At 38.9% G+C, this 27,754-nt stretch overlaps 1 protein-coding gene across 1 annotated transcript in view; it reads right to left on the reverse strand.

The window, feature by feature from the left end:
- Positions 1–7,306: 7,306 nt before the first annotated feature.
- Positions 7,307–27,754, reverse strand: part of LOC128855524 (proteoglycan Cow) — a 122,349-nt gene continuing 101,901 nt past the window's right edge. The window contains exons 9-12 of the mRNA XM_054090493.1: positions 25,915–26,008; positions 25,270–25,656; positions 20,118–20,255; positions 7,307–7,966 (exon numbers count right to left, since the gene is read on the reverse strand). Coding sequence (XP_053946468.1) covers positions 7,860–7,966; positions 20,118–20,255; positions 25,270–25,656; positions 25,915–26,008 — 726 coding nt within the window. The 3' untranslated portion in view covers positions 7,307–7,859. The remainder of the gene's footprint in view (positions 7,967–20,117; positions 20,256–25,269; positions 25,657–25,914; positions 26,009–27,754) is intronic.

The raw sequence follows: 27,754 nt of genomic DNA on the forward strand, positions 1-27,754 counted from the left end.
GATTTCTTTATTTGCCTTATTCATCATTTCAAAAAAGCACATTATCCTTAATACTTAGTCATATACATATTTTTTCAGTTTTATTTTTCTTATTTTCCTTTAAACTATACTTTCTATCTGCTCTGTTGCTTGTGAGTTCTAGTGAGTTTTCATTCTCATGAGTGCACAAAAATTACATGTAAATATTTTTTTATTTGCTTTTACTTATTTCCATTACTTTGTCTCTTAATAAACGTATGCATGTATGTATGTATTTGTAAGTTTTATTTTTTATATTTTATTTTAATTTTTTCTCCGCTGTAATTTCTCATTGCAAGTATTTTCTAAATTGTTTTCGCTTTTATTTTGCTCTCGAATTTTATCAAAGTAGCAATTGTTGTAATTATTAGCTAAAAATGCTTATAATTGATAGAGTCATACAGCTGCTGGTTGTATTTAGTTTTTCTGTGATCGTGTTTTGCTTCATTTTTTATTTTTTATTAATATTTTTATTTTAAATTTTATTTTAATTTTTTCCTTTTCTTTTTATTTTTCCTCTTATTTTTATATTTTCTTAATTTACTTACTCATCAGTTCTCCGTAGTTGGGAGAATTACAGAATTATTTTCTTTGCCATTAGTTTTCACACAATTACCGGCAATCGCTTCACAATAATGCTCATTTGTATAATATTTTCTTGCCTGCCTTTTGCCGCTTCGCCTTGCTGTGATTTTTATTTAATTTACTTTGTTTTTGCTGCTATTTTTTGCTTTAACATCTGTCATTGTTTTCTGTTTGCTATCGCATTTATCATTTATCATATTTTTACCTTCGTTTTTGAATGTTTTCTTTTTTTTCGTGTTTTTGTAATATTCTTCAAGCACTCGCATCTGTTCCCATCACTAGCTTCATATACATATACATACATTTACATATACATATATACTTTAGTATCTTTATAGTTTTCACTTACTCGTTGCATTCTCTTTGTAAACTTTAACGGCGTATTTTGTTACACAATCTTTATATATTTTTATAGATTTATAGTAAATAAATATGCATAAAACAGTTTAATGATCTGAGTGGAAACATTGAAGATTTCCTTTGCATGCAACAGAGCAATGCGCACTTCAAGTTTGTATGTCAACAGGCATTCATTGAAATTTAAAGTCAATTAAAATTTGTTAAGCGCAATTTCCATAGCTCAAAGTGTAAGTGTAAAAGACAGAAATATAATGCGTTAATTGCGTAACTAAATGTCTCAGTATGTGAAGTAAAAAAGAGTTACAGTTCAAAGTAACGCAAATTGATTTTTATTCGAAAGTACAAGCGAGCGTTGCACCAGATATTATGGCTCCAGTTAACACAAATTATTGCCAGGTAAAATCTGGTAACGCCAGTGAAGAGTTCGACAATTTTCAGCAAAAATGTGTTAATAGTATTTAAACTTTTGGTAACTCTTTAATCTGTTTAAAGAGCAGTGAAAAATGCATTATTACAATATTATTTTTAACGGACGATATAGTGGCGGTCACACCAGCCTGGGACATCGCAGACGCTAGGTGGAAGCTAAGCCAAGTTATAATTATGACGCAAATATAGCTTGAGAACCATGGCCTGGAACTCGCCAAACATAGACCGAAGTCAACTTGATAATACGAGCTCACTTGCGTCTTGAGGTTAGCATGCAAATAGGCGTACACCATTGTTGCGTTTTTGGCCGAGCTCCTCCTCCTATTTGTGGTGAGCGTCTTGATGTTGTTCCATAAATGGAGGGACGGACCTACAGTTTCAAGCCGACTCCGAGTGGTAGATATTTTTATTAGGACCTTTTTCTTGGCAGAAATACACTCGAAGGTTGGCCATTGCCTGCCTGTCTTTCTTAATTTGGTGTTTTACCGAGATTTGAAGCTACGTTCTCTCTGTGAATTTCGAATGGTAGTCACGCACCAACCCATTCGGCTACCGCGGCCGCCACTGGTCCCTAGTGACCCAAAAAGTAGTGTAATACCTTCATTATTCCACTTGAATGCAGGCTTACTTTCTGGGCTCTGCTAAGGCATGTGGCTTTCAAAGCAGCGAAGGTCACGGGAATGCTAAGCAGATAATTGCCAAACATCGGTGGGCGTTAGAGTAAAGAAAGACGAATCATGGCGGCCACAAACTCAGTTTTCCTATACGGCAACGAAGTATGGGGAATTGTGGTGCTTAACTGCAAAGCCAAGCGCAAAGCACTGGAAGCTGTGCAACGAACAGCGGCACTTAGAGTTACCTCAGCCTACCCCAGGCACTGCAGTCTTTGCGATCAGCGGGGAGATATCCGTCGAACTCATGGCCCGGAATGGAATGGATGCGTGGGACTCTAAGAAGAAACACGTCATCACTAGCGTCGCTGCATGGAGATGATAGACCATACTGCGTTGACAAAGTCGATAGATGCACTGAACTGAGTGGCAGATGGACGGCGAAATTTATTCCATCAATAGGAAAATGAGTCTAAACGAACCTCGGCGAAGTGAATTACTTCTTAGCTCAGCTTGTCTCGAGCCACGGATATTTCCGGAGATAGCATGCGCAGGGTAAGCGATCCCAAGTGCGTGTACTGCGAAGCGCCGAGCGATGACGCTGGACACACGTTTTTTAGTTCCGACAGATGGCTCGCGGAAAGAGTTGCTCTGAAGAAGCAGGCGACTTCGTGCCGTGCCACATAATCAGCAAAATGCGCGAGCGCGAGTATAGCTGGAGCGCGTACATCGAGAACGTTCTACGGGAAAAAGAGAGATCTCCTCACCGTGCAACAAAGCGAGGCCGCACAGATAGAGACACATGAAAACGAGTCTATAGCATGAAAGCTGGGTACAAATACGGTGCACCCAGACGTGGCTGAATAGAATTGGTCCTTTATGGATACTGTTTTGGGCCCTCCCGAAGTAATGCAAAAAGTAGTACCGGAAAGGGTGCCTGTCCAGAAGGAGGGAGGGATTTATTTAGAGGTTACTCAATACGACGCAGTAAACGATGCTCACTGTAAGTGTGAAGGCATTTAGATCGCTACTTCACCCACCTCAAAAAAAAAGATTCAATGATTTCCACTTTTTTCTATTGTTGGCAGTTTGTGTAGCTTGCATCCAGGTCAAATTGTCTCTGGATAATTCACTGCGTCACTTGGATATTTGGAACGCCCGTGTGCCTGTAATCTCGTGTGATTCAACTCTAGGGTCATCGCTCGTTTTCTTAGCGTATATTCAATTCGGGCCCACTTTTTCTTACGGATTGCAATATTGGTTGCGATCTGATTGCATAGCCTGCGTAAATCAATATCCACCAGGCGCGAAGTCATCAATTTACAAAAGTTTTGCAGTTTGGATGCTATCTTCTGTGATGTTGGCCTGGACTCGCAGCCGTACAATAAAACAGATTTACCATTCGGGCTTAAAATGCGTAAGCTCCTTTTTGGCGTAAGCTCTTTTTTGGCGTAAGCTCGCGTGAAAGCTCAAATGAAATTTATGGTAGTCTTAAAAAATTTTAGTTATTACGGTTATTTGACTGAACTGAAGATTTCCCAGAAGGGTTTGACTTTCTGCTTTGAAAAGACTCACATTCAGCTGACGTAAGTCCCAAGAAAATTTAGTTTTATACTTCTTATTTGAGCAAAAGTGGTTTTGCCATCATTTTGTGGAAGCGCGGGTGAAAGTTTAAATTAAGCTGACCGAACTCAGTTTTAAATGAAATTTATTTTGGGCTCAAGAAAATTTTGTTTTACGTTTACCTAACTTAACTGCGGATTTCTTAGAAGGACTTGGCTTTATGTTTTGTAAAAGCTTACGTAAGTCTGAACCAAATCCGTTTTATATTGTTTTCTTTGAGAAAAAGATGTTTTACCGTCGTTTTAGCGAAAGCTCGTACAAAAGCTCTAATGAAATTGGTTTTAGCATCAGGGAAGTTTAGATTTATGGTTATTTAACTGAACAGAAGTTTTCTGAGAAAGTCTTGGTTTTCAGTTAAGCTGACGTAAGTCTCAACCAATCATTTGAAAGTTTAAATTAAGCTGTCCAAATTCAATTTTAAATGAAATTTACTTTAGTTTCAAGAAAATTTAGTTTTACGGTTATCTAACTGAACTGCAGATTTCTTAGAAGGACTTGACTTTCTGTTTTGTGAAAGCTCATGTAAAAGTTCAAATTTAGCTCAGTTAGGTCTGAACCAAATCCATGTGCCAATGTGCCATCGTTTTGGCGAAGTGAAAGCTCAAACAATATTAATCTTAGTCTCAAGAAAATTTAGATTTAGAGTCATTTACCTGAACTGTTTTATATTTTTTAAATGGAGTAAAAGCTGTTTCACCATTACTTTGGGGAAAGCTCGTGTAAAAGCTCAAATGAAATTGGCATTAGCTTCAAGAAAATTTAAAGATTGTTATAGTCGAACTTTGCTGCGAGTTTCCTTTTTTCAACTCAATTGAATTTTATTTAACACCACTTTGCTTTCTGTTTTGGTAGATGCTCGCGTGAAAATTAAAAATAAAATTGCCGTTACCCTCAAGAAAATTTAATTTTACGCTTATTTAGTGAATTCAAATTTTAATAGAAGAGTTTTTCTGTAGTTTTACCTTTTTCAACTCTTCCGAAGTATGTTTATCAGCTTTGCTTGCAGCTTTGGAAAAAGCTCGCGTGAAAGCTCAAATGCGCTTGACATGAGTTTGAACAAAATTTAATTACTCTTTAATGCACAAATGCGCTTCACGTTAAATCGAATAAAATTTAACTATACTTTAATTGTGTGATAAATTAATGCGTTGATTTAAAATAAACATTTTACTATTTTTCATAATTTTATTATTTTTTAAATATCAATTTATTTATTTTCACTCCTACTCCTCTACTCAGCTCGGCATGCGACAATCAGAACTTATCAAATTCTCCTGTTCTTATTTGCTCTATGCATATTCACCTTAACACTCAAAAGCTTTCCTTCATCAATAAATACAACTACATTGGCAACTCTTTCCATTTTATAAGGTAGGTAGCAGTTTCACATTGATTACTTTTGGTTTTTATGAGTTTTTCAATTTATTTAGTTATTATGCGCCTTAATTTATACTTATTTGCAAAGCAGTTATAGCCAGTTCACACCTCACTTATGTACTTCCATGCCATTTTGATATTAGTTAGTGAATAATGTTTTTTCTTTTTACGCTTAAGATGCAGTGAAAAGTGAAACAAAAAAACAAAAAATAGAAACAAAAAAAGTAAGTGCTATAGTGTTAGAATGATATTTGTAATTATTTGCAATTACTCGCTTGAAGTTTGTTTTTTAGAGCAAATGCTATTTATTTTTTTTATAGTATTTCATTAAATATCCATTTACTTGCATTTTTTCTTTTTGTCAAAAACTTATCACAAAATTTATTGGGCGGAATTTTAGCGTGTACGATACTCAAGTTTGTGTAAATAAAAACAACGAGAAAATAAGAGAACCATTAATGTGAAACGCAAGTTTGTATACGCGTAATATATGTATGTACATATGTATTGTATATACGTACATATGTATTGCCTAAAACGATTATACTTTACTTACTTACTGACAATGTGATTACCAACTTCTTAGTCGCTAATTTGCTTTAACTTTTGACTTCTATAAATATGTCCTTAATTTTTTGCGTTCTTCTATTTTTTCTACACTTTATAAGCTAAAGACGGCATGAGAATTCAACCAAGAAAATTAATCGTATAAGTTACGAGTATTGCTTTGTGTGGCATCGAAAAGTTTTCCTACGCATTTTCCTTCTACTTTGCGCTCCTGTTTTTTTGGTTTTTGGTCTGCTCTGGTTTGCTTTGGTTTTACGCGGGGTAATAGTGTGGGTAGAGGGCGTGTGTGTGTGGGTGTGTGTTTGTAGGCGTGTATGTACTTACTACATAAAAGCTTGCAGGTATTTGTGTATTTCTACTTTTGAATGTATGCGTTTCTATAAAAAAAAAAAAATAAAAAAAAACTACAAAAAAAAACTAAAAAAAAATTAAAAAAAAAAAAAAATTGCGTACAATACGATTTCTATTCGATTCTTCTTTTTCTTTGTCTCTGGATTTTGTGAATTTGCATAAGCATTAAAATTCTGCAGCGAGTTTCTATTACTTTCTCCTCTTTCTATACTTTTTTAGATACTAACAATATGCACTACGTAATTGCGGAGTCAAAAATGCGAGTTCAATGCAACTCTGCGCATGAAAAAAAAACTAGCATTTGAAGTCAAAATTCAAGCGTTTACGTTGTCTGAGGTCTTCTTTGAAAAAGAAAATAAAATAAAAAACGAAGGCGAATCCCTATCAAAGTTGCTATCGGTAAAACAGCTGATTTGCTTTTTTTCTCTTTCGCCGTGTCCGTGTGGCTGTCAGCACAGCATGAAATAAGGCGAAACTGTCACTGTCAAAACTTTGCGTTGACAATCGAACGTACAAAGCAAGGCGAATTTATTATAGGTGACAGCAACAACATATAAGTAAAACCCTACATGTATTTGTTGTTGCCTTTGGTACAAGGATCAAGTCAAAATACAATACAATACGAATGTAAACATACCAATACATACAAACAAAGCATATCATTTTGACGTAAGCCATATCTACGGCGAAAAATTCAGCTGGGTGAATGCTGTCACCTATAATAAATCCACCTTGGTACAAAGCATGGTGAAAAGATTTTTAGAGGTGTACTATCTAGCAGACCGTTATTCGGCTCTGAGCGAATTTGAGAGATATGCCGACTTCATTCGTTTTGTGTTTCACTAAGCTAAAGCTACATTTAAGAAACTCAAAACGAATGACTTAGCATCCAAAGTTCCCCTCATAAAATTTTTTCACCATACCTAACGAGCAAACCTGGTATCTATCATCCACGCATACAAAGTATTAGGCCGGATTCACACTAAGATGCCGATCACGGTCCGCTCTCGGTCCAGTCTCGGTCCGGTAAAATATTCACAAACGAAAAACAATGACTGTATTCACACTATCCGTGCTGTTCAAGTTTCGGTACAGTCACACTCCAGCATCGATCAAGTTCGAAGAATATTTTGCTGGAGCGTGATCGAACTTGCCGCGACTTGTACTGATAGTGTGAATAACGTTGCGTTCTCGGTTCAGACTTTCGACAATAGCAACCTATTGGAGAATTGAAAAAATTTTCAATTTCATTTTCATTTTCAACGAACGATGAATCGCGACTGGACCGATGTAAGAACACAAATGTAGATGTCGAAAGATTTTACCGAACCGAGACTAGACCGAGAACGAACCGTGATCGGCACCATAGTGTGAATCTACCCTTATTGTTGGTCTAGTGCTACCATTCTTTGATGAATGCGCCTTGAAAAAAACTTAACTATGTTTTGTTTATTTTTTTTTTTTGGTTGTCAAAACTTTTAATTTCTTATACACTTTTTCATTATAAAAGTCAGTTTCAATAAAAATTTAATATTTCATTGCAAGCTGTTTTAGCTGTATTTGTGTTTTTTTGCTCTTTTTTCTGTTGTTTTGCGTTCTCTACGCTCTAAGTACAAAGGTTTCTTGACTCTATACCAAATGCTTGTTCTTCTTATCTGCTTCATTTCTTCATTCACCTTTTTTACCTTGAATATATGTATATTTACTTGTGTAAAGTAATTCTTTCAAAAAATAAAAAATAAAAATAAAATTCATAAGTTTTAGATATCATTTTTTTTTTACTTAATCCTCTGCTTCTGCTTCTTTCTGCCACTTGTATCCTTGCGCTTGTTCGTCCATCCGCCGCATTTAACTACATACAAGACATCTCATTTCATCTTCGACGTATACTGCCTGCTGTTGAGCGTTTCCAAACTCTGCCAGTTAGTCGCATTCCGCTTAGAATACCAGCATTTGATCGGCACTTCCTTCCGCACTGTCATCATCGTCGGTCTCCTCGTCTTCGTCGTCGGAGGTGAGTGATGAGGCATTATTCACAACGGACTCTATGTTAACAAATGGAATAGATAAAAGAAAAAGAACTTAGTGCATATATTTCATAGTGAAATACCTAGAAGTAGAAATGGCGTGAGTAAAAAAGTTGTGATGGCACATTTGTTAGTCAGTTTGACAGATTTGATTGGCTTAAGAGTTGAATTCGATTTTCGCAATGAGGCGGAAGAATAATCTATCTCACTCCTGCGCGTTGAATCTATGCACGGTATGTATGTATGTATGCACATATGCATGTATATGTAGGTATGAATGTATGTAGTCAATAAAACACTTAAAGTTTGCTCAGAAATATAGCAAATACTCCGACGGGAGGTCTTTGAATTCGCAAACAATTGATTGAATTCTTATCTTTCAAAGTCGTACTCGGTTGTGGGGTCCACTCGTCGCAATGCATCTGAATTTTCTGAATCGTATACCTACAATTCACCTTGATCAAAAAGTTCATGAAACAACCGCCTGGCGACATTCCAAGTCAATTGATGTTAGTTCTGTTTTTGAAGTGAAACTTCTTAGGCGTCGATGGACGAGCGAGAATGGAGAGTAAAATTGTAAGACCATGCAACGTTTTGGGTATTTTCGTTCCGCGAGAGAGGAAAAAGATATAACGTAGAGGAAAAGGAGAGAGAGCTATACCTTATATATATCTTAGGTACACTTTAGGCTATTTTTCCTGAGTTTTTCCTTGTGGTTGCTAGTTTTTAGTGAGAAATAACACTGCCTACTTTTTGGCGCTTGTTTGTTGGTGCAAACTTGTAGTATATATATTGGGTGCCTACTTTTTGGCGTTATATTTCCTTGATGACTGCTGGTTCGGGTATTTTTTTGTCCCAATCTTTTGGCGTTTTTTTTTTTGGTGCCTACGTTTCGGCGCTTATTTCCGTTTCCTGGCTAGTGCCAGGACTAGGGATTTTGCACTATGATAACGCACCGTGGCACAGTGCTATCATTTCAAATCTTTCTTAAGCAGGCATTACGTTCCCTACGATTTGATTTCCATGCTCCATTCTAAAATTCGCTGCTAAAGGTAATTAATCTAGAATTTCTGGAAAAGAGAAGTACAGTCTTTTCACTTTTCTTTATTTTAGGTGTTGTTAAAGACACCGATTGTTCAGTTCTACTTAAGGTACTTTGTACTGTAGAATATTAAAAATAAAAATAAAAAATAAAATGAAGAAAAAGTTTAAATTCACCTTTCATGCTTTGGAACATTATTTGAGTTGTTACCGAAAAAAGCTTGAATTACGAGTTGTGTGACCTCAAAAGTTTGCCTTTTATGTAACGATAGTGCTGCTGTAAAATATTTAATTTGTTTTCAGTCTCATATTCCTGATGGTATCGGGACCGTTAGTCCCTCAGTCGTGGCTGAGATTTTGGAAAGCTCACTGGCTGTGCCCAGTCGTTGGACTACCATTTGCAGCCTCCGAGTCAACTCTGACAAAACGGAGCTGGTGCTATTTACCAGAAAATACTTCCCAGATTAAACAACCACGTTCTCCCGCTCTCATCGGAAGTTAGGTATCTTGGAGTGATATTTGACTCCAAACTCCATTGGAAGCTACACATTGAAAATCGGGTAAAGAATGCCAGTATAGTTTTCTACTCCTGCAAATCTATGTTCGGTAAAAAATGGAAACTCAAGCCACCGGTCGTGCTGTAGATGTACAACGCAGTGGTTTTGCCAATTTTAATGTATGGATGCCTGGTTTGGTGGGAAGCTCTTCGGAAGGGCTATAATATCGCTAAAATGGGGAGGGTGCAAAGGACTGCATGCATTGGCATCACCGGAGCATGTAAAACTTGCCCCAGTGCTGCGCTGAATGTCCTTTTGCACTTACTTCCCATCGACTTTTCCGTTATTTCCATCGCAGCTCAAAGTGCAATCAGGTTAAAGGAGATTTGCCTCTGGAGGGAATCTCTCAAGGGGCTTGGTAGCATTTTCGGGCAGTTAACATTTTCTCTGATAGTCAAGTCGCGATTAAGGTGCCAGGACGCCATGGTGCGGAACGAAATTAGTACACTCCTGTAAGAAGGAGATCAAATCTCTTGGGTGTGCAGGTAACATTTCTCCGATCAGGGCTCCAGGACTTAGAAACATAAAGGGAAATGAAATTGCTGATGAGCTTTGCCAGGAAGGGGACCTCAGAGACTTCCTACCCGGTCATCGGCATCCCCATGACAGTTGTTAAAGGGGAATTGCACAAATTAGTTCTCGAAAACTCTTTGGCCTCAATACGATATACGAAGGACTCAGAAAGTCACTGGACAATCTACACAATGTCAATGAAACTGATATTTTGACTTATGTGTCGAAGCATGCTGAAATTGAAACTAAGTCTTTGGTATGCTACAAACTTGTTAAAAAAGATACGGAATTAAATACACTTAGAAAAATTAATTTTAAATTGGGAGTATCAGAATGCTCTTTTGAAAAGGTGCTCAATGCGGACATATGGCCAGAGAGTGTAAAAATCCGACCTTTTCATTTTTTTCAAAAAAACGATTCACCAATGCATCAGCAATAAAAAATTGTGCTCTCAATAATGGCCAAAAAAATTTAAAAATGTACTTTCAAAATGTTTCTGGATTGAGAACTAAATCTAATCAACTTTTAGCGTTTAGTTCGCACATGGACTATGATATTTTTGTTCTCATCGAGACATGGTTAAATGAGAACTTTTTCGATAATGAGTTTTTTGATCCAAATTTATACCATGTCTATCGTAAAGACCGTGATGTCGAGAAAACTGGTCTCTGCAGAGGTGGAGGGGTTTTAATAGCTGTTCAACGGAAGTATAGCTCATCACTAGTATCTCTGAAAAACAATGATACACTCCTGGATCAGCTGTGTGTCTCTGTGCATGGTGCTTCAAATATATTGATTTGTGCGTCATATATTCCTCCGTCAAGTATTGATACACTGTATAAAGCACAAGTGGATAATGTTTTAGCTCTAACCTCAAATAATGGCAACTTTTGTGTTCTTGGGGACTTCAATTTGAGTAATATTGAATGGTCTAGTTTAGATGATAGTACTGCATTATGTCCTAACAATGTTAGTAGTATATCTGAAATTTATTTGATTGATAATTTTTTAAGTTTTGGACTGGTTCAGATAAATAATTTCTCAAATAGTCTTTCTCGAATTCTCGATCTCATTTTCATTACTGACAATATAAATTTTTCCTTATTAGAATGTGTAGACCCTCTGTCTACTCCTGGTCTGCATCATGTACCACTTGTCCTTCATATAGAATTCTATGAGTTTAATGATTTTTATTTTGAGAATGTGACTTCCAATTTTTGTTTTAAAAACTTTGATTTTAATATAATTAATTCAGCAGTTGATATTATAGACTGGGATTCTTTATTTACTGGGGTTGAAGTTGCCAATTGTTATGATATTTTCAAGCATAATATAAATGATGTCTGTAAAAATAATATACCGGTGATAAAAAGGACTAGTTATAGAGTACCGTGGCATACCAAGGAACTGAGAAAACTAAAAAATTTGAGAAATAAATATTTCAAAAAGTTTAAGTTTTCTCATTCCTTCACAGATAAAGATAAATATCTACAGTTCTCTAGAGAACTTAAATCTTTGGATATGGACTTAAAGCGAAATTATATTCTCAAGTTCGAATCGGACATTAAATCAAATCCTAGTTCCTTCTGGCGTTATGTTAGATCTAGGAAATCATGCTCAAGTATTCCTTCGGTTGTCTTCTATAACGAAACTCAAGCACATACTTCTACAGATGCAGCCAATCTTTTCGCAGATTTTTTTTGTTCAAATTTTCAAGTAGACTCTGATTTAATTGATGAGTGTCATTCGAGCATGAATTCCTCAATCAATATTGGCTCGTTAACTTTTACGCTTTCTGATATCGAAGATGGAATTCGGCAACTCAAAACATCAACAAAAACTGATGTAGATGGGCTATCTTCGTATCTTCTTAAAAACTGCTCTGCAATTGCCTATCCACTTTTGTTAATGTTTAACAAATCCCTTGATCGAGGAGAATTCATAGATGCTTGGAAAGTAACAACCATTAATCCAGTATTCAAAAGTGGAAATAAAAACAATATTACTAATTATAGACCAATTGCCAAATTATCCACGGTATCAAAATTATTTGAATTAATAGTGAAAGATAAAATCTATTTCGTAGTTAGTCGTTATATTTCAGTAGACCAACATGGCTTCATGAAAGGTAGATCTACTGTTTCAAATCTTGCTGTGTTCTCTGAATATTGTATATCATCGTTTAAAAAAAAAACTCAAGTTGATGCTGTGTACACAGACTTTTCAAAAGCATTTGATAAGGTTAATCACAGGGTTTTAATTTCCAAATTGAGTGCTATAGGATTCCATTCCACTCTTTTAAAATGGATTAAATCCTATCTCTCCTCTCGGAAATGTGTTGTTAATGTTGATGGTGTGTCATCTATTTCTTTCATTGCGTCCTCTGGTGTACCTCAGGGAAGTATACTGGGCCCCTTACTTTTTATACTTTTTATTAATGACATTTCTAGTTGTTTTAATAACGCAAATTTTCTCTTGTATGCCGATGATTTAAAGATATACTCGAGGATTGCAAGTACAGTGGACTCTTTAAACCTTCAATCTGATCTAGATAACGTTGATTCTTGGTGTAAAAGAAATAAGTTAGATTTAAATATAAGCAAGTGTTTTTATATTTCTTATTCTAAATCTTGTTCTCTTATACCCACTTCCTACCACATTTGTGGTTCTAGCTTATCTCATCGAAGTGAAATTACTGATCTTGGTGTGGTATTTGATTCTAAATTCTCTTTTCAAAAACATTTAAATCACACTATTTCAAAGTCTTATTCAGTACTTGCGTTTATTCGACGTTTTAGTTCAGACTTTGTTGATCCATATACTCTAAAGTTGTTGTATACGTCTCTGGTGCGTTCCAAGTTAGAATATGCCGTCTTTATTTGGAGACCATATTATGCTTGTCATATTAGTAGGCTTGAACGTGTCCAGAAAGCTTTTGTGCGTTATGCATTGCGTTCTTTAAATTTCACTGATCCAATTCCATCCTATAAAAGTCGGTGCTTGCTTATAAATCTAAAATCACTAGATATTAGAAGGACTATTCTCTCCATTACTTTCCTCTTCGATTTGATAAATGGGGTTTTTGACTCCCCATCGCTACTCGAGAAAATCAATTTCAATATTCCTCAGCGAAGTTTACGGAATCATGATTTTTTCCGGTTAGGGATGGCACGAGCTAATTATGCTTCCAATGCTCCGATTTCTAGAACTCTGGGTGATTTTAATTCGCTTTCAAATCATACTGGCCTGGATTTCTGTTCCACAAAGAATCACTTCAAATTGGTTCTAAATGAATTGTTGAACTAAATTCTTAGTATTAATCTAATCTTCTTCTGTAAATTATAAAAAATGTATTCTTTTTCTTTCACTCACTACAATTGAAACTAGTTAATTATAAGTTTAATTTTACTTTAATTAATTTATTCAGCATTAATCTGTTTTCATAGTCTGTAAGAAATATTGTATTTTTAGACTATTAATTAATTAAATAAATAAATAAATAAAAGCTAGGGTTACCATTTAACCCCCATTGCAGAAGCTGTGGGGACCTTTCAGAAAAGGAGACTGTTAAGCACTTTCTCTGTAAATGTCCGGGTTTGGCAGCTAGACGACTAAGGTCACTGGGCGCTCCTTTCTTCGACAGCTTGGGGCAGTGCGCCAACCTTAATCCAATCAATCTCCTCCATTATATCAACAGTTCTGGCTGGCTGTAGATATCTGCCTGTTGGAGGTCTCATAATGGTATCAAAACGGCGCTTCTTGATGAGTGCCGACCGGCACTTCAACCATTTCACCTACCTCAGTGATATTCATTGGTTATCATCTTCAATATATGTACATCATGCTCCACTTGCACTTGTCTTCCGCTGTCACGGGTCTATCACCATCTTTAATCCTTAGGAAACATACATACAAAAATCATGGGGTGACAGTTACGTCGAATACGGCTAATTGGCTAACACTGGGTGGTTGCAGTGGGCCTACAACTATTTTTACAATATGGAATGAACCGGTGCATTGTTTTGGTAGAGAAGCCACCTGCCTTAACGCGAAGTTATTAGAAAGAAAGCAAGTGAAACTCATAGCTTGGCCTGATGAAACTCATCAAATGTGTACAATCACATTAATTTCGAAAAAGAAGTCATTACTCTGCACAGCACTCGGCTTTCTAGCCTCCGAAATCGCGATATGGGCCTTCGTAGTTTTTGAGGCGTAAAAATAATTGATGCATACACTTCTTTTAGGTGTTTGGCCGAGCTCCCCTCCTATTTATGGTGCAACGGTTTACCGAAGTAAAATACGTTGATTGCTTCCCTGGACGGGGTCCAAAAAAAAACCTATCCAAAGCAAGATAAGAAGATCATTGATTTGCTTGAGCCAAAGACTAAGTTATCGTAGGGTGAAACTGACGCAGTTTTAAGGAAAAAGTGGTGTTAATGTATCCAAAGCGACGGTTCGATGACGTTTACGTGCAGAAGACCTCGAAATGGTCCTCCGCTTGAAAAAACCGCTGCTCCCATTATCACAAATTGAAAAAAATACTTGCAAGGACCAAGGCAAATTCAGAGCACAACGACAGCAAAATTGTTTTTGTTTGAATTCGGCATTACTCTTAGCTGAATTTACCCTTTGGAATTTTTGTTCCCTGTTCACTTCGGTTCTGAGCTGTTGTTTTTGCACCGTCCCATGAGATATCGGCGTGTTTTTAGCGACCCTTATTTATATCCGGCCAAGGACTTTCACTTCATCAGCATTCCCCATATATGTATGGGAATGTTTATACTGCTACAACAACAAAAACAACAACAATGTCGGCAAATGCTAGTTCGCGCTGCATCGTCCGACCTTTGCTCCCTTGCTGTTTCCAGTCCAGTCCCATTCTCGTGATGCTATCTGGTGGTTTTCGCAATGTGTGACCTATCCATTGCCACTTTCTGCGTTTGATTGGCTTAAGAATGGGTTCCTCATTCGTTAATCTCCACAGTGCGTCGTTACTGATGGTGTTGGGCCAGAATATTCTGCAGATGATGCGGAGGCATTTGTTGATGAAGGACTGTATCCTCTGTGCGATCGTATTAGAGACCAGTCATGTTTCACTTCCGTACAACAATACAGAATTCATGTATGAGCCGAATATTGGAAGTTTAGTGCGCCTGGAGATTTGCGAACTTCCCCATACTGTATGCATTCGCCCGAATGCCGCCCTTGCTTTGTTTAGCCTGCAGTTGACATCTTCATCGTCTGTTCTACCATCTGCCGTGATGATGCAGCCGAGGTAGCAGAAGCTTTCGACAAATTCCACCGGGCATCCGTCAACCAATATCCGCCTTGCGTTTTTGTGGTTAACTCTCATAGCCTTGGTCTTGGCGATATTGACCTCCAGTCCGATAGTGCGTGCCAGCGCGACTAGTTTGTCCGCCTTTGCTTGCATGTCAGAGAGTTTGTGAGAGAGGATGCAGATGTCATCGGCAAAATCCAGGTCCTGCAGATGTCTGGTGAAACTCCATACGATGCCTGTTTTGTGCAGGGTCAATTGCTTCATGACGTCACCAAGGACGATGGCGAAGAGAAGGGGCGACAGGGGACAACCTTGCATTACGCCTGCGTTGGTAGTGAATGGATCGCTGATATCGCCTTTGTGAAACACTACCAGTTCGGAGTTCTCGTAGAGGGCTTTGATGAGACGGACTATCTTGGCGGGAACTCGATTTCTACCCAGTGCCAGAAATAATGCGGTTTGTTTCAAAGTGTCGAACGCCTTCTTAAAGTCTACGAACAGCATGGAGGGCGGGGAGCGCCACTCAACTGATTGTTGTACTATAATCCGAAGTCCGAAGCTTGCTCGTCTCTTAAGGAGCGTTCGATATTTTTGAGCCTGCTTTGTATAATCACGGCTACAAAGCCACCCTTCGGAATAGGGAATTATATTTTCTTACGTTAAAGCCTCAACTCTTTCTGCCTACTTTTATGTTCGAATTGCGGTATGCAAACAAACGAATAATACGACTCGGACACGAAACGAACGTTGGCATCGCAATAAAAAATGGTGACGTAAGTAAATTTTTCACACAAAAACGAGCTATTTTTGTACTGTATGTAGACTCTTGTCAACCTTGTTTCTGCATTTTCGCCCTTAATTTTGTTATTTTATGTTAAGAAATGGTTTGTTTTTTCATTTATTGTGATTAGAAAAAGCTTTCAAATAAAACTCCATCAACGCATTTTTCAATAAACTTTTTGTAGTTTCCTGGATGGGGAAATTGTGGAATTGTGAAATTTGATTAATGACTTGTACGAATATGCAGAGATATTTTAATTAATTTTACCCTATCCCCCACTACCCATTCGCACGCAAGAAATTCTTCGAATGGACAATCCAATCACTCGTAAGTATAATTCAACTCCTTTACGTAAACAAAATTTCCTTTGCACAAATTACAATACATTTGCTGCGAAAGGGACATTGAGAGCATGTAACGGTATTGACCTTCAGCGCCATAAGTCTGCTAATTAATACCCGTGCGGCGAGTGGACAGCAAGCGACCGACCGACCGACCGACCGACCAACCAACTAAGTACCTATGCAAGGACTCAAAGGAATTTCTGCCGCTCTAATCCAAGGTTTTAGATGTTTCAGCCTATGCCCCAAATACGTAATCAACTAAGGTGCGTCAGGCAAATTTAACTTTGCATGTTACAATCGCCTTATGTTTTCTTTTATTTGCTTGTTGTTGTTGTTTAGGTATTAGTGAAGTTTTTATGTGCGTGCCTTCGAATGTCGTTTTTATGTAAGCCAATCAAGATTTGTGTATATGCATGAATACAGGGTCCGGTACTCGAAGTGTAACCAATTCTTCTTCTTCTTCTTAATTGGCGCTATAACCACTTACGCGATTTTGGCCGAGTTTAACAAAGCGCGCCAGTCGTTGCTTTCTCGTGCTAACCGGCGTCAATTGGACACACTAAGTGAAGCCAAGTCCTTCTCCACTTGATCTTTCCAACGCAGAGGAGGCCTTCCTCTTCCTCTACTACCACCAGCTGGTACCGCATCGAATACTTTCAAAGCCGGAGCGTTTGTATCCATTCGGACGACATGACCCAGCCAACGTAGCCGCTGGATCTTTATTCGCTGCGCTATGTCTATGTCGTCGTAAAGCTCATACAGCTCATCGTTCCATCGTCTGCGATATTCGCCGTTGCCAGCGTGCAAAGGTCCAAAAATCTTACGCAGAATCTTTCTCTCGAACACTCCAAGCGTCGCTTCATCGGATGTTGTCATCGTCCAAGCTTCTGCGCCATACGTTAGGACGGGCATGATGAGAGTCTTGTAGAGTGTTAGTTTTGCTCGTCGAGAGAGGACTTTACTGCTCAGTTGCCTACTTAGTCCAAAGTAGCACTTGTTGGCAAGAGAGATTCTACGTTGGATTTCAAGGCTGACATTGTTATCGGTGTTAATGCTGGTTCCAAAATAGACGAAGTCTTTTACAACCTCGAAATTATAACTGTCTACAGTGACGTGGGTTCCGATACGCGAGTGCGCCGACTGTTTGTTTGAAGACAGGAGGTACTTCGTTTTGTCCTCGTTCACCACCAGACCCATTCGCTTTGCCTCTTTATCCAGCTTGGAGAAGGCAGAACTAACAGCGCGGTTGTTAAGGCCAATGATGTCAATATCATCGGCATACGCCAACAATTGTACGCTCTTATAAAATATTGTGCCTGAGCGATTAAGTTCTGCGGCTCGTACGATGCTCTCCAACATCAGGTTAAAGAAGTCACACGACAGCGAGTCACCCTGTCTGAAACCTCGTTTGGTATCAAACGGCTCGGAGAGGTCCTTTCCAATTCTGACGGCGCTGCTGGTATTGAGCAACGTCATCTTACATAGCCGTATTAGTTTTGCGGGGATACCAAATTCAGACATCGCGGCATACAGGTAACTCCTTTCCGTACTGTCGAATGCAGCTTTGAAGTCGACGAAAAGATGGTGTGTGTCGATTCTCCTTTCATGGGTCTTTTCCAAGATTTGGCGTATTGAGAATATTTGGTCGATGGTGGACTTTCCAGGTCTGAAGCCACACTGATAAGGTCCAATCAGTTGGTTGACGGTGGGCTTCAGCCTTTCACACAATACGCTCGCTAGAACCTTATAGGCGATATTTAGAAGACTAATCCCGCGGTAATTGGCACAAATTGCAGGATCGCCCTTCTTATGGATTGGGCAGAGCACACTTAAATTCCAATCGGCAGGCATGCTTTCATCCGACCATACTTTGCATAGGAGCTGATGAATGCACCTTACCAGCTCCTAGGCGCCATGTTTGAATAGCTCAGCAGTCCGTCGGCGCCCGCGGCTTTGTTGTTCTTTAGCCGCGTTATCGCTATTCTCACCTCGTCATGATCGGGTAGCGAAACGACAATTCCGTCGTCAACGATTGGGGTATCGGGATCTTCACTTTCTCGGTGACATGCGCAGCTGTCACTGTTTAATAGGTTCGAGAAGTGTTCCCTCCATAATTTAAGATTGCTCTGTACGTCAGTCACCAGTTCGCCGTCTTTGTTCTTACAGGAACACGCCCCGGTCTTGAAACCTTCTGTAAGCCGCCGAACTTTCTGGTAGAATTTTCGGGCGTTGTTCCTGTTGGCCAGCATCTCAAGCTCTTCGCACTCACGTAACCAATTAAAAAGACCATAAATTTAGTTTGGAAAATTACTTTTATTCAATTCAAAGTAAAAAATGTGTGAAAATAATACAAATTTAAGCATCCATTTACATTTGCTCGATATGACCACCTTTTGCCTTGACTATGGACTTGAGAGGGTCCAGAAACGAATTGCAAGCTGCCCGAATGTGACTTGCAGGTATTTTTTCCCACTCGCGGAAAACGGCGTTTTTCAGCACCTCGAGACTGGTGGATCTTTTAGTTCGAACTTTGCTCTCCAAAATGACTCAAAGAAAATAATCCATCGGATTCGCGTCTGGTGAATTTGATAGCCATTGTGTGGACGTTATGAAGTTCGGAACGTTGTTTTTTAGGCATTCTTGGTTCACTCGAGCTTTGTGAGATGGTGCCGAATCCTGTTGAGACGTCCATGGTCCTCCACCGAAATGTTTGTCTGCTCACGGCTTCAAAGCAACCTCCAGAATACTTTCCCGATAATATTTCGCATTTATCTTGACGCCCGGCTCGATGAAAACGCCCAGAGCGCCCATCTTCGGTTACAGCTCCCAAACAATTACCTGTGGTGGCTGCTGCCTTCTGGTAGCCAATCGATGACTCAAATTCTCATATGAACGGTCCGTCAAATGAACCCTATCGTTTTGGGAGTTTACGCAGAGCTCAATTTGAAAAATCTTCTCGTCAGAAAACGCAATGTTCGGAAATTGACCGCTGACCAGACCAAGCGAAGTAACTCCATCTCTCTCTCAAGTCTGACTTGTTGACGCTTTGGTGTGAGATCATGCGACTTTTGGATCTTGTAAGGCTTGACTTTGAGATTATTTTTCAGTATGCGGCCGATGCTGCGGTCAGATATTTTCAGTTCTTTCGCCATTTAATTGGCACTTCGTCGGGCATTTCGCTCAAGTCACTTATTCACTTTTCGAGCTATTTCCCGTGACGTTGCAGTCTTTTGATGACCACCTCCATAACGTTTCGCGATGCTACCAGTATCATTGTAACGAGTGATGGAGCGATAAACAAAAACTTTATTTACTTTAAGGTGCTTGAGCTCACGAAAAATCGCTGGTTGTGATTTTCCTGCCAAATATAATACAATCACACTATTGCGTTTGAAATCCATTACTGATTTAGTCAACTAATAGACAGCTGATGCCCGTACATCAGCAGCGCAAGCGGTTTAAAGTAAGTTACACTTCGCGTTCCGGACCCTGTATATTTGAATGGTATCCCCACTTAATAACATCTTACGTGCATAACTTCGAAGTTATACACTTAAGTACTCATACATATACACATATATGATATGAATGTGTGTGTGTGTGTGTGTATATGCATGCATGTATGAATGGGCGCATTTCTCATGAAACAACTTACCACAATTTGGTTTGCCTCGAGTGCGTGTGTTGGCGAATTCGACTCCATGCTTATCCACACACCAGCAAACGCCAACGGAATTGTGACACTGGGTGGGCTTATAGAAGCCCTGAACATCGCAATCGGGTGCATAGGCGCCTTCAGTGATAAAGTAATGGGACATGGAGGAAATGTCAAGGGAAGCATTGAAACGTAATTAGAATTTTAGGTTAAAGTTATGATCAGGCTTTAAAGTGAATTGTTGATTATATAAGAACATATACAGTTGGATTATAAGTAAGTTTAAAGCACAAGCGGATAAGAAAATTGAATAACTAAAGCATTAAAGTGAATTTAGTAAAAATTAAATGTACGAGTATAGGAAAAAAGTTATAGTTGTAGTAGAATAATTCGAAAATTCGGAATTAAAAGAATATTTGAAGAGTATACGAGTAAATGCAGTTTGTACGTTCGATTAAATATTCAGTTAATGTTTTTGAGTAGTATTAAGCGTTATTCGAAAGCGTCTAAAACTTCATAGCTTTACAAAGTGAAAGCGTCATAGTGCAGTGTAGAGTGCAAAAAAGTTTAAGCTTCATTACAAATATTTAAAAATTAGCTAAAATCGGTGTGTGTATATATGTGTATGATGTATAGTAACGGTGCTCCAACAAGAGATTGCTTTTCCGTTTCAGCGATTTGCGCTGTTTGGCGGTTATTTTTTGCATTTGTTGTACACATTTTGGGTGTTTGGCCGAGCTCCTCTTCCCGCAGCTTTAAGCCGCCTCCAAAGGGTAGATATTTTTTATGATAAACTCTTTCAAGGCAAAAATACACACGGAGGCTTGGCATTGCTTTCCGAGGGGCAACCGCTTTTAGAAAAAACTTTTTCTATTATTTGATGGTCATGCACGGAGGTTCGAATCTACTCACTCCCGGATGGTAATCCAAGCCATCCGGCCACGGCGGCCGCCTTATACATACATGGCTGCAATTCTCAACAAGTTGGTGTAATAATTTAATGGGTTACAAACATCCGGAATTAAAAGAAAATCGATTTTTTTACTGATTATTATTCTTTATAGTTTGAGGCGCATTTCTGTGGAAGTCGATTGTAAGAGTTCCCCATAGACACAAAGTTATGGTGGAAAATGTAACTGCCCGACGAGAGTTTATGCGTAGCTGCCCTTCGTCTGAGGCGCACGACCTCGAGTGAAATGCACTTGGAAGTTTAAACTCGTTTTTCTCGCAACTACTTTTTTCAGCACCGTCTGCATAATAACTTATACAGTTTTTAACTTTTTTTGATGCGTCTTTTTTTAATATTCTCTATAGATTTGATTTTTGATATTTTTATTAAAAATATTTTACAAACATAATAAAATGTGCCATTTATGTCTTAAATTGCATACTTGTTTTTTAAAATGACGTAAATTGCAAAATTATTCGAAATTCAATAACCCGGCTCGACTGACTTTATAGTCTGCCTACAACTTTATTTCACAAGATTTTTTTTACTTTTTACTGGTCCATCAACATTTCAAAGAGAAATGATGCAGAACGTTGATCAACTTTTTTTTTCATTGTAATGTGGGTCACGTGATTTTTTATATACTAATTTTTGCAAAGAAAAATTAAAATTTTTTTTTTTCCTAAAGTTTGAGTACTAACAGTGTATAAAATTTTTTTTATTGCTTTTTATTGTTATCCTTTCCAAAAACAGTTTTTCTTTTAGCACATTTTTGGTGCTGCTGGACGTTTGTAACCCCTTAAAAAATTACAAGCGGTTTGGGTACTATTATTGGGCGCTTAACGATAGTAGCCCGAATTTGTAGTGAAAGACAGTCATCTAGTCGCTATATGGTCCAGGGTAACAGAATACGCTGAGTCACTGAGCTCAAATTTGTTTTATATCTTTTTATTTTTTTGTTTTTTGTATTTACATATAATTTTCTTAATCCATATAAACCACCTGGACCAAAAAGATTCCGCAACAACCTCCAGGTGACGTTCTAAATCAGTTGAATTGAATTTTGTTTTTTGTTAGTTTGCAGCATCTGTGATTAACATACTTACCAAAATTTTTGCGCAATTGCTTGACATTTCTAAAAGTTATGCTGCCTTGAGCAAATTTATCACTCGATTTTTGACAGTTTTAAAATTGAGTTTGATTTTGCAACAACGAATTTGTATTAAATTTTCGTTAAAAATGGATTCATTGGAGGGAAAACGTCAGAAATGTTGGTAATGATAATCTAAAGAAAAGAGCCGTTTACGAGTGGTATGAATGCTTCAGAAGAGATCGTTAGCACATTGAGAACGGCGAAAGTAGTCGCAAACCGTCAACATCGAAAACTGATGAAAGTGTAAATAAAGTGAAAGAAAAGTCCATCAATACCTGGAAATAAACCATCAGAGAGCTGCCAAAGGACTTGAACATTGCTTATCTGTCCATTCAGAACATTGTAGTTAATGATTTGGGCTCGCGCCGTGTTGCTGCAAAATAGGTCCCAAAGGACCAGATTTTATACAAAAAAGGAACCGCTTTGATGTCGCCAAAAACATGATTTCCAAGGCTGAATTCGACATCCATTCCCAATATTCATCAAACGTATCATTACTAGAGCCGAGACGTGGGTTTATTAGTACAACACGCAATCCAGATATTAGGCGAGGAAGTGAAGAACTCCGATTGAACCAAAACCAAAAAAACACGTGGGTTTCAGTTAAAAAATCAAGTGATACTTAAGGTTTTTATGAATTACAACGGTATTGTACACCACGAATTTTCGCCATATGGTCAGACAGTTAATAAGGAATATTATTTGAGTGTTAAGAGACATTTCCGATGGCTACGCCGAAAACAGTTTCAAGACGTTTCAAGATCTCAATGAAACGCTGGCAAAAGTGCGTTGCAGTTGATACGGGGTATACAATGGAAACTAAATCAGAAGTTTGGAAGGAAATGTAAGGCATGTTAAACGTAATTTCCACTGTTTCCCTTCAAAGTTGGCCTAAAAATCAATACAGAAAAACAAAAACTAAGCGCTCTAACACTCAAAATGTGCAACCTTTCTATATCGATAACGACACTCTTGATGATGTGGAGGAATTTGACTACCTAGGCAGCGTTCTTATGCCTGAAGGGGGTACCTCGACGGATGTAAATATTCGCTTAAGCAGGCTGACGCTTCCCTTTCGAGAGTGTGGAAATCCCTCACTATTAATCGAACGACAAAATGGGACATTTTTAACTCTTGTGTAAAAAGAATTTACAATAATCTTGTAAGCTTAGCAAAGCTAGCAATCGTAGTCATCTCCAATCTGGTCCATTTGAAAAGAACTACCATCAACCAATTCTAATTGGATGAAGGTGAACGAGCACTTAATTGCTCTTTACTGTTAACTTCTATGTTCGCTCTCACAGCGGTCGATTCACATTTGCATAGTAACTGCGAGCGATGTGTATGATCTTTGGTGTTAACTGCACTGGCTCTCCCAGCAGTCGAATCACACTTGCATAGTAACTGCATGGGATGCTTTAGAGTCGTATGTGTATAATGTTCGCTAGTTGGGCAGCAGAGCGCATGTTCGCTTACATAGGTGACCAGCAGTTCTTTCTGCTTAACTTACACAAGACACAATGTTTTGTCAATCTCTGCTTACGGAGAATAATGAGAATTTTCTGACCACAGACGATTTCAAATCAGAGGCTATGGGAAATCACGAAACAAAAAGGCATATACGACGACATTGAGAGCAAGAAATAAGGGTGGATCGGACTAAGCGTGTGTTTGAAAGGACACAAACAACATTTCGCATTCGACCTTGGAATGTAACCCGACCGGTACAAGGAGCAGAGGGCATCCAAAAACTACGTGGAAGCTTACAGTTAATAATGAAACATCCAAATTGTTTAGCGGCGAATTACGATGCGTGGCTCGTAACAGAGAGGGCTGGAAATATTTTGTAGATGGGCTAAGTTCCTAACTTGATAATGTAAATTATATTTAATTAGAACACGTCAATAATAATAAATAATGCACAGCCTGCGAGAACGTCAATGATTTACCAAGAAATGGTTCGCCAAGTGCTCTAGCGAGACGGAAATTATTGCTAGTTCTGATCACCTTGGCTAGTGCTGCTATTCTGGAAGCACTCGGAGTGGGTAAAGTAAGATGGAGCTCAATTTCTTCATGGGCTGTTTAGACGGAGAACTCAGAAAGCCCTGCGGACGACTCGCCATTCAATTTCCAGAATCCTAGCTGTGTTTACCGGCCATTGGAAGATCAGCCATGTGCAGAAAGGCTGGGTTTACCATTTAACTCCCATTTCAGAAGCTGTGGGGGTATTTTAGAGAAGGAGATTGTTGAGCATTTTCTCTGTGAATGTCCGGGTTTGGCAGCAAGACGACTAAGGTCACTGGGCGCTCCTTTCTTCGACAGGATGGGGCAGTGCGCCAACCTAAATCCCATCAATCTTCTCCATTAAAGGTCTGTTGGAGGTCTCAAAATGGTATCAAAACGGCGCTTTAGTGCTACTTGAGGAGTGCTAGACTGGCACTTCAACCATTTCACCTACCTACCTAGGTAAATTAAAGCTTTTAGGCTCAACACTTAGTTGAAAGATATTCAAGTGAAGTGTGGAATCGATAATAGTTTGTTCGCTGGTTACCTAACAACTGCCTTCTTATATGTAGGGTTTTTCAATAAGGCGGGTAGATGTTGAAATGGAATAAAATGGCGTTTGCTGTGCGGCACGTAGCGCCAAAATCGACCCGCGCCAATTGAAAAACCCTTTATATCGCGTACCTATGCACTTCAGATACATTTTGTGTGAAAGTCCGGCTTTGACTGAACCAAGATGAGAAACCTTGATTCTGGCAACTTTCTAATAAACGATTTTTTATTTCATCTTGATTCTTAAAGCGTATAGTTTTAAGCCTCTTGTTGAAACACCCCATATTGTAAATGTGTATGTATAGGTATGTAACTTTCCATTCGCAAATTTAACTATTTTAACTACTAGCCATTGTGTCTTTGTAGCTTTGATTTTGTGTAGTTTTTATTTTCACACTCTTTTCTTAGCTTTTCGTTTTGTGTAGCAGTAAAAAACGAGGAATTCAAAGAAATAAATCATTAAAGAAATAAAAGTCCACCTGTACCTATCTCACCTGCAAAGTCGCCAGCGATTCTTCGTCGAACCGCGGCGCATGGGCGATCGGTCTTCTCGAAGCAGCGACACCATTCGCGTGTATTAATCGAATTATCCTGATCCAGATCGCAAGTATCAATGAATGGCTTGATGCAACGCTCATTCTGATCATGTTCCAAATCGTACATTTCCTGCAGCGACAAATAGCCATCATTATTCAAATCCAAATGACCAAACATCCATTTAGCTTCGGTCTTGCAGGCAGGTGGGAAATGCGCCTTGGATTTTTGGCTGTGCTGCCGTCGTTTCTTGCTGTCGGCCATAATAACAGAGAACCAGTCAAGCAGGCGATTGCCGATGGCGGTCAGCTGTTGTGGCTTGCATTCGGGCGACTTGGATGGGAAGCCTGGGCGGAGAGGTAACAAAGTTAAGCGATTAAATGTGTTTGGCTGACTAAATGGGTGTATGTGTAAGTGCCATATATGAATGTGCGTGTGTGTGTGTGTGTATGACGAAAAGGAAAAGGTCGCATTTAATGCAAGAAATTATGCAACTTAGGCCATTGATTGCCTCTGATTGAATGCTGTGCGGAGTATGTGTGTGTATATATGTATGTGTGTGTGTGTGTGTATGTGTGTGAGTGCGCATAGGAGTGTTTACTAACCATTGTTCATGCTATTTTTGTTGTACTTTTGTGGTTTCTCGACCACCTCATTGTAGCCACGGATCTTATGTTTATCCTCCGGGTATTGGTTGTCCTGCAATGAGAAAAGGAGAGGAAAACCGAAATCAGTTAAATTAAACAAAAATTGAGGTAAAGGGGAAAATGAGTTACCAGCAGAGAGAAACTAACAGTAGCTATATTTTCGCCACTTTTAAATATTTTGCATATTTTTGAGTGAAGTTTTTAATTATATCATCTACCCCAACTAATTGTATTTAACTGAAAAAAATTCCAAAAATCTCTCTCAGAATATCAACATCGCGGATCAGAGCAACTTTCAGGGCTTGATTGAAAAGTAATGAGCCTTCCCGCGCGGAGCGTCTGCCAAGCGATCAACCGAATCGACTGGTGGGGGAAAATGATCGTTGGACCTTCCTCTTCCACTAGAAACCGGTCCCAGTTCGCTGGCAACAGCGGTGCAGTCAACATCGCTCCGCGCGTGAAAGCTGTTTTAAAAGTGTGTTAGGATTTTGCAGTGGCAAAAATGCAGCGATCGTTGGAGCAACGTTAATCGATTAAATTTTGCGTAAAGCTAAACAAAACGAGTACCGAAACTATTGGGCTACTCAAGGAGGCTTACGGGGACCAATCTCTGTCCAGTGCCCAGTTAAAACGGTGGCACAAGTCGTTCAAGGAAGGCCGGGAGGACGTCGAAGACGAACAGCGATTGACTCTCGAGGCATCGTCCACAAGGAAGCACTGTACACTACAGCATTTTACAAAGAAGTGCTTCTTTGGCTGAAAAACCGCGTTGCCCGGGTTTGGCCCCACCTCGTCAATAATTAGGCCCTTCATCACGACAATGCGCCGGCGCACACCGCCTTCCTCTGCACCTCTGCAATGGCCAAGATGGGGCTTCCGGTGGGGGTTCGGGGTTCCCCACCCTCCCTACAGCCCAGACCTGTCCTCTCCGGACTTCTTCTTGTTCCCGCGCCTGAAAAGAAAGCTGAAGGGGAGGCGTTTCGACTCCATCGAGGCGATCCAAAAAACTGTGACAGCCGAATTGAACGCGATTCCGGCGAATGAGTTTAAAAAATGTTTCCTGCAGTGGAAGGACCGCTACCAGCCGCTGAATGGTCCTATTTTGAAGAATATTAGTTGTATAAGCCAAAAGGTTTAATAAAATTGCTTAAAAAAAATAAGGCTCATTACTTTTCAATCAAACCCGGCATTCCCTAGTCCAAAACCCACCTGTGCCATAAAAAAAAACCGGGCTTCCCCTCGATAGTTGTTTAAATAATCAAAATATTTAACGCCACAAATACTAAAATGCACCTACTTAAAAAACTCTTAAAATGCTCTAACTTATGGCGAAATAAGTATTTTGACATCAGCCATGGCGTGCCATTCAAAATGTGAATACAATGCGCGTGGTAATGACTGCGTGCCAGTAAAATTCCTTTCAACTGGCTCACATCCATCGAAGCAGTTTCTACGAATAGACAAGAATGCGGCCGCAATTGTTGTGGTAAACACAAAAGAGACAAAGGACAAGAGCAAGGAAGAGCGGCAAGTAGAAGAGAGAACACTTTCTAACTGCCTATGCTGTAACAGCTACTCCAACAAAATTAATATTTACATGTTTATTTGCATTTTAAGGACATGTATTGTGCTCGGAGTATAACCACTTTCGAGCATTCCAGCACAATCTAAAGCATCCCTTGAGGGAGTAACTGCGGTATACCCACCACAGTAGTAGTTGTAGTTAGTAGTTAGTATTCAAGTAATTTCATTTTACGAGAATTACCACAGAGCCACGTAACCATATGTATGTAACTAT

This window comes from Anastrepha ludens, chromosome 2 (assembly GCF_028408465.1).
Source record: "Anastrepha ludens isolate Willacy chromosome 2, idAnaLude1.1, whole genome shotgun sequence".
In the NCBI taxonomy this organism is placed as follows: Eukaryota; Metazoa; Arthropoda; class Insecta; order Diptera; family Tephritidae; genus Anastrepha; species Anastrepha ludens.